We start from the raw sequence: 7,574 nt of genomic DNA, 5'->3' as shown, positions 1-7,574 counted from the left end.
GAAATGCTTACAAAATGATTCCTGACACTGGGAGGAGATAGTTAAAAAAAGGAAGAAGACGAAGAAAAGCTACATACTATAAAGATAAAGGAAGAAGGTGGAAAGAAAGCGAACAAATGAAAGAAAGAAAGACAGAACTAAAAGGGGGGGGGACTTTAACGGGCCCCAATTCAAGGGACGTTATCGAGTTCTCTGCATCTGCAATTCACAAGGCGCTCGCGGGTCGGGCGTTGCAGCCCCGCCCCTTTCTCGGGTGTCGGCCGCTCATTGGTGGGGGCGGCAGTCGCCGGCCGGTGACTGCCCGAGGAAAGGTTGCCTGGGACACGCATCCCTGTGTGAACGCATGACGTCCCACCCTGGCGCCAGGCTGTCTGGGGCTGAGTCTTAGATCAACACAGCTGTGGGACCGGGACCCACAGCTGGGCAAAGGAGCGGATTCCTCAACAAAAAATAGGATTGTGAGAAAAGTTCTGAAACAAAAACAGCGCAGACAAAAGCCTTAATGACATCCTTTCATAAAAATAAAAAATGCAAGAGGGGGGAAAAAGCTGGTAAAAGGAGCAGAACTGGGAACAGAAAGTTCAGAGGCATTTGGAATAAGAGGCTGAGGCCCCCGCCACAGCTAAACAAGTTGCAGAAGGCCTGAGCTAGTCAGCGAGTCCGCTGTGGGGAAAAAGAAGTCTCTCGGGTTCAAACTTTATTCAGTGTGTTCCCAGCCCAAACCTGTGTCTTTCCAAATTCGAATCTTAGATTGGAGAGAGGACCAATCTAAGACATCATTTGCATCCCACTCCCTCAATTTTACAGAAAAGGAGGCCAGGGAAGGAAGGAAATCCTTCCAAGGCAACACTGTGAAGTATTCGCACGACCAGGACAGAATTACTTGCTAATCTTGATATAGCTCTCTCTTGCCTTATGTCACACCGCCCATGGGCATTTCAGCTTGAAAGCATCTTGGGAAATAATAAATGTGAAGGTGCTTCACAAACAGCTGTAGAGGCCTGAGGCACCAGAAGCAGTGATGGAGGAGGGGAAGAGTGAGAGCACAAGCTACCTGGACCTGTGGACAGCACCAGTCACCCAGTTGGCCCCATGCTGGGTCCCTAGGCATCAAGGAAACTAAGATCTGATAGAGATCATGCCAAGTGCTTTGCAGAAAAGAGGCATTTAATAATGATTTGTTGAATGATGGATCTAATTAGCTCCATTTTATAATTTGGGAAATTGAGGCAAAGAGAATTGACTTACTAAAAGTTCACATTGTTGGAAAAAGAAAAGTTGGGGATTTGAACATAAATCTGTCTGGCTCTGAAGGCCATGATTTTTCTAGAACCTCCCGGGCTTGGTCATTTTGCCCAAACCACAGGAGTCTGCAAGAGAGAAAAGGAAAGGGTTTTCTATTCGACTCTTCAGGAGCCTGCACAGCCACCATTTTCCCTTCCACGAGCAAACAGCTGGCACACCCCTCAGTTGATGTCTGTGGTATATATATAGACTGACTTATCCAGGTTATTTTCTTCCTCCTTAAAGAAGATATTCTTTCTTAGGACATGAACTCCTATGGTATGATAGCAAAGAATGAGGTTTCGGGCCTGGCTTTGCCATTGCTCATGGTTTGATATTTGACATATTTTATATATATCCCCTCTGCATCCTTGACCATCCGACATCTGCCCGTTCAAATTTCCTAAAGTCCTAGATTTCTGGAGTTGGAATGGATTTCAAGTAATCACTTAGCACCACTCCCCATTTTATTCACAAACAGCTAAGATCTGGGTACCTGGGTTTGTTCCAGATCGCATAAGGAGTTTACTGGCAGAGCTGGGATCTTAAATCTAGGACTCCTAATTCCCAATCCAATGTCCTTTCTAGGACTATTTTGAAACTCTTCTAGCTCTGAGCTCCCATTGTCTTGTTAATCAGTGCCACATACTACTGGACTCTTAATTGTTTCCTGTGTTAATCTTGTCTCCCCAAATTGTGAGATTCTTGAAAGCAGGAGCCACTGTTTTATGTGAAGTGATTGCAAAAATATTTACCAACAACCAATGGCGGGGAGGTCCTATATGTGGTTCCAAGACAGAACCCAGCACTTTGGGGCTGCAAATTCTCCAAAGTCCTGGGAAGTGACAAAAAGACAAGCAAAGAATACATGCTGCCATGTCCTGCTCCAAGGGCTTAGCTTGCCTGTCTTCTGGTCCCTTTCCTGGGCTCTCAGATAGAGCTGGAGCTATTTCAGCAAGGCTAAGAATAATCAAGTCCAGGTGGCCTGCCCTTCCATAGCAGAAGGGGACAGACAATAGAGAGATTAAATTACCAGCTATTGTTTTCTGCATAAGGTGAGCAGAGTGAAGGGAAGGGGCAAGCAAGAGTTAAGAGACTCGCTGACTCTCTGGGATTTTCTGAAAACGGGTTATGTAGAGATCATCCTTCTGCCCCCTAGCCATCCCCCAAGATAAAGCCCTGTCCGAAATTTCATCAAACTCACTTCCAAAACACAATTGGACATCTATTTAGCTCCTTCTGGAGTGCAAGGGGCCGATGGATGGGAGCTCTTTTCCTTGCCCGTGCAAAAGGCACAAATGTAGGCTGCTTTCTTCTTTTTTCCCCCCGTTGCTCAAATAAATAGTGTTCTTTGCTCAAACCCCCTTCCCCTCCTCCTCCTGCAATCTCAGCGCCTAGCCCAAATCTGTTTTCTTCATTGTAACCTCAGCTTCACCGCAATTAATTTTTTTCCCCTCTGGTCACAAGATAATTCCTGACGCCAGTGAGTCTGGAGGTCAGACGAACAGCAAATTGGGGAACAAGGCGGCACTAATTCCTTACAAGTTTCCCTTGAAAAATCTTTCGCTGAAAAAAAAAAAAGCTTCTTTGCTGTTCAGGGATTTATGACCTCGGAGGAGCTGTGGGTTCTAACTAGTGTTGGGCTGTGGGTGGACTGGCAGGGGGCAGGGGAGCTTAAAGATCTGGGGCGCTGCCAGGAAAAGGCAAATTCTTAAAGTTAATGGTTTTAAGTGATTTTTTAAATCCTTGCTGGCAACGAGGCCCGCCTCTCTCCGCCTCTCCCCAGTATCAGCGCTTCCTCATTCTTTGAATCCGCGGCTCCGTGGTATTCGGCGTCAGACCAGCAGAAGGAAGCCTGTTTGCAATTTAACCAGGCTGTGAACGCCCAGGGCCGGCGGGGGCGGGGCCGAGGCGGAGCGTTTTGCATAAAGGGGCGTGCCCTCGACGCGTGCTCTATAAAAGCCGGCCGCCGCGAGCGTGCGCGCATTGCTAGCTGTCCTAGGGGATCTTTGCTCTTCTTTTTCCTCTCCGCATCTCCAGTCTCATTCCTCAGCATGAAGGCGCTGAGCCCAGTGCGTGGCTGCTACGAGGCGGTGTGCTGCCTGTCCGAACGCAGCCTGGCTATCGCGCGCGGCCGCGGCAAGGGCCCCGCAGCTGAGGAGCCGCTGAGCCTTCTCGACGACATGAACCACTGCTATTCGCGTCTGCGGGAACTGGTGCCCGGAGTTCCGCGAGGCACTCAGCTTAGCCAGGTGGAAATCCTGCAACGCGTCATCGACTACATTCTCGACCTGCAGGTGGTCCTGGCGGAGCCGGCCCCAGGACCCCCGGACTGCCCGCATCTTCCCATTCAGGTGGGCGTGCAAGGGATTCGGGCGGTGCTGAACTCCAGAACAGGGATGCTAGCTGCATCCCTAGAACTCCCAAGTGCCATGCATAACTCTCCGCCCCCTTTTTTCCCCCTCAGACAGCCGAGCTCGCCCCGGAACTTGTGATTTCTAACGACAAAAGGAGTTTTTGCCACTGACCTGGCGGTCCTGGCGCTTCCAGGTGAGTATCCCCGCCTTCGGGGGGCGGGGCTTAAAGGCAGATCCTGGAGTTGGCAGGCCTCCTAGGGGATGACCGCCCCACCCCCACCTCCCGGGTTTAGAGAAACCGAGGCCTGAGGAGGGGGTTAAGCGACTTGCCCACTTGGTCCCCCCAAACAAATGGCGAGACCTATTCCCATCTAGGGTGCGTCTTAACCTTGAATGCACGTTGCTCCTGCCCCGACCTCGGTGGCCGAGAAAGCAGGCGCAGGACCCACTAAATAAGACAGTTTGGAGTCATAAAGGGGCCCGTGTTTTCCTCAGTGTTAGCCCCCACCCCACCCCGGCCCCCGTGTCGTTTCCAAGAGGGAGAGGTGGTGTAAACTCTCCCTGTGGTCTTTTGGCGCCAACTGGGTGGGGGCAGCGTGGGGCGCGGAGTTATCAGCTGGAGGTAGAGACCAAGTTTCCTCCCTGGCGCCGGCCAGTCTGCGGACGGCCCCCGCCTCGGCGCGCTCGGCGGAAACTGACTGCTCCCTGGTCTTCTTTCCTCCCCCACCCAGAACGCAGGTGCTGGCGCCCGTTCCGCCTGGGACCCCGGGACTCTACGGCCGGAAGCCCGAGGGCATGGATGGGCCCCAACCTCGCCCTGCCCACTTGACTTCCCCAAACCCCTGCCTCACGGCTGGACCTGGCGCCCGGGAGCAAAGGACTGTGAACTTGGGTGGCCGGAAGAACCCGAGCTAGCTCTGGGCACCAGCTGAGCGACGTCATCCAGTCCCCATACACTCCCACCCTCCCACCCCCCAATTTTAAAGACTGTCTTTTTGAGAGTGTGGAGGTGTGGGGGAGGTGTTGCTGTTCTCCAAACTCTGCCAAGGCAGCGGTAGAGCTGGTCTTCTGGTCACCTTGGAGAGAGGCTCATTTGCCCTGATTATGAACTCTATAATAGAGTATATAGCTTTTGTACCTTTTTTGCAGGAAGGTGACTTTCTGTAACCATGCGATGTATATTAAACTTTTTATAAAAGTTAACATTTTGCATAATAAACAGTTTTTAAACACGTGCATATATAACTTGATTTTTTAAGCGCTCTTGCAAGGATTAATAGATGTCCTTGAAGCGTGGGGAAAACAAAAGTGCTATTCCTCTCAAAGGGAGATGGAAAAATGCACAGCTAAGAGGTGGGTGGAGGGGAGGAGTGGAAAGGGCTCAAGATGGGAGCCCCACACAGGGGAGGTTGGGTGTAGGGAGATCCTGGCATCTCCAGGGGACTGGCTGGCACAAGTTTACCCAACAAGGTGGGGGGTTTGGACAGCAATCTGTCTGGAGTCCAGTTCTATTCCTTGACAGCGTTTGGCTACACTGGCAGATGGCTCCTGTCTGTTAAATGTTACTTTTTGTGAGATCTTATCCAGCAGGGGAGGTGAAAAGAGTGGACGCTCACTTGGTGCCCAGACTGAGGAGGTGGTTGATAGACCCAGTTTAAACATGAACAGACGCCACTGGCCTGGTTCCATTTCCCTTCTCATGCTCTCTAGTTTGGCTTTCTTAGGCTTCCAGACTTAGAAAAAAGTAGGAAAGGGGTCTTGCCCTTCATCCCCAGCAACGCTGCGCAGTAGCATTTTGGTGTTTGTTGCCCCCGGTCCCTCTACTATGAGGGACTCTGGACATGCCTCTCTGGTTGGGTGCGGGGGCCGGGGGAGGGTGGGTCCCACAGCCTCATCTTCAGTTATTTCCTTCGCATAGAGACTCCTCTAGAGACTCTAAGGAGAGATGGAGTAATGGAGCCTCAGTGGGTCTGAACCACGTTCCCATCTGGTTCTCCCTTGAGAGGCACAGATGGGATTTTTACCTTAGTACAGAGTTGATTGTACTGGCAGAAGCAGTGCTTGAAACTGGTCATTCCATGGGGCCAGACCTGAGAGTGGGACAGAGGACAAAACTCCCAGTCCAGACCTCCCCTGAGCCCCCACCTGGCAGCTCCCAGGTGGGCTCTGCCACTGGCCTGGACTCACTAGATTCCTGTTTATGATATGATCTCATCTGTGTGTTGGCCCCTGGCATAAATTACTTTAATATTTCACAACAAACAGGTCCCATCACCACCTTCATGCCTCAACCCTAGTGAGTTTTCAGGGTGAACAGGGACATGTTGTCTTGTCTTTGTCACTCACTGTCCTTCTAGTGGTCACTTAACCTGCCTCCTGGTCTCCCCAGTGGAAAGTATGAACTCTCATTAGAAAAACACACACGAGTTTTGCAGCATAGCAGCAAGCCTCCAGTCCCTTGAGAAGCCCTCAGTCTCCGAGGGAGAACTCTCGCCTCAACCAAGGTAAGTACAAGACCCAGGCTGTGCTGGCCCACGATGATCAGACTGGGCACAACTCTGCAAAACAACCCTAGCCCTGTTCCTTGAACCTCAGTTTTCACATCTGTAGAAGAGCAGAGCTGGAGAACACAGTTCAGAGGCAGCTGGCCCCACACCGCACCATTAATCACAGTAGGGCCTGGCACTTAACTCAAAGTCGTGTACCCTTTCTGCCGCAGCATGCTGCTTCCTGCTCCCTGGGACCCTGGAAGGAAAGAGCCGAATACCTCATCTGCTTGTGACCTTGAGCAAACCACTTCATCTCTCCAAGCCTCTCGCTCCCCTACCCAGCTGCTGGTGGTTCTGTACGGCAGCCTCCCTGGACGGAAGATAATGGTGGGAAAGTTCTTTGAAATGCATCACACACCTACAAGGTATTATTAAGCTAATTCCAAGGAAATTGCCTGTCAGGTCCGCTGAGACCGAGCTGTTCAGGTGGCTGGGACAAAAGCTGAAACCAGCACGCCAATTCACTAGTCATTAGAGAGTGAAAGCAATTGGCCCTGGGTCTGAAAACTCACAACGAGATAGAGTGTCTTCTGTCATAATCACCTACCCAGTGCCTACCAGGTGCTAGGGTCTATTTTGTCTTATTTCTTTTCTAACCCTCACCACGCCCCAGGACAGTGGGTATCGGTTCAGCCCGCTTCACAGAGGGCACAGATTCAGAGAGGCTGAAAAACCTGATCCAGGTCACACAGCAAGGAAAAGTAAATCCAGTCCTCCCCCTCCCCCCCCTCAAAATCCATGTCCTCACCTCTCCTCCAGATCGGCCCCTTTCCCTCCCCACCCTTACCCCCGGCACATATTTGGTCCCTAGTGGATGCTAACTTGAAGAAAGACTGAAGGTCACCCCAGAGCCCCCTCGTTTTGTGAAAGAGGAATGATGGTCCTTCCCTTGTGGGTTTGTGGTCTGCATTAAAGACACTATGCACTAACGCTTCTTACTGTGAGCCGGGTGCCGCGTTCACTCTGCCAGCCCCTCGGAAATGCGGGTATTTCGAGGGGGTTTTACTTGGCAAATTAAAAACCGCACTAACACAGGCGAAGTAACTAGTCGCTGGTCACAAGGCTCCTAAGTAACAAAGCCGGGATTCAAACCCGTGCCCGTGACAGCAGAGATGGGGCCCTCTCCAGGAGGCCACTGGCAGCTCTCCCCAGCTGCGGGTCCGCCGGGCAACCCTCAACTATCTGTCTTCTCGGACTCATCACGTCTCGTGGTCCCCATTCTCGATTCCCCCAAGCGACCCCCCTAAAAGCCTCCTGGCGCTGTCTCTTTCCCGCAGAGCGGCATCCAGGTTAGGGGTGTCCTCGGCCGGGCCCCCGGGGCCTCCACGGAGAAAGCCCCCACTCACCCGCGACTTCTCCGGGCCGGGCGGGGCCTCGGCCCACG

At 51.9% G+C, this 7,574-nt stretch overlaps 1 protein-coding gene across 1 annotated transcript; it reads left to right on the top strand.

The window, feature by feature from the left end:
* Positions 1-3,268: 3,268 nt before the first annotated feature.
* Positions 3,269-4,877, top strand: ID3 (inhibitor of DNA binding 3, dominant negative helix-loop-helix protein). The gene is made up of 3 exons (XM_004678601.2): positions 3,269-3,638; positions 3,752-3,834; positions 4,373-4,877. The coding sequence occupies exons 1-2, from the start codon at positions 3,339-3,341 to the stop codon at positions 3,809-3,811; spliced, it is 360 nt and encodes a 119-aa protein (XP_004678658.1). The 5' UTR covers positions 3,269-3,338; the 3' UTR covers positions 3,812-3,834; positions 4,373-4,877.
* Positions 4,878-7,574: the final 2,697 nt, after the last annotated feature.

Source organism: Condylura cristata, unplaced genomic scaffold (assembly GCF_000260355.1).
Source record: "Condylura cristata isolate star-nosed mole 26May11 unplaced genomic scaffold, ConCri1.0 scaffold00008, whole genome shotgun sequence".
NCBI classification, from domain to species: Eukaryota; Metazoa; Chordata; class Mammalia; order Eulipotyphla; family Talpidae; genus Condylura; species Condylura cristata.
Note: the sequence above shows the minus strand (reverse complement) of the source record. Positions and strands in the feature narration are given on the sequence as shown.

Excerpts from the sequence above, each read along its gene's own strand:
- ID3 (XM_004678601.2), top strand. The coding sequence starts at position 3,339 with ATGAAGGCGCTGAGCCCAGTGCGTGGCTGCTACGAGGCGGTGTGCTGC. Across the intron at positions 3,639-3,751 it reads GCCCGCATCTTCCCATTCAG|ACAGCCGAGCTCGCCCCGGA; the intron begins GTGGGCGTGCAA and ends TTTCCCCCTCAG.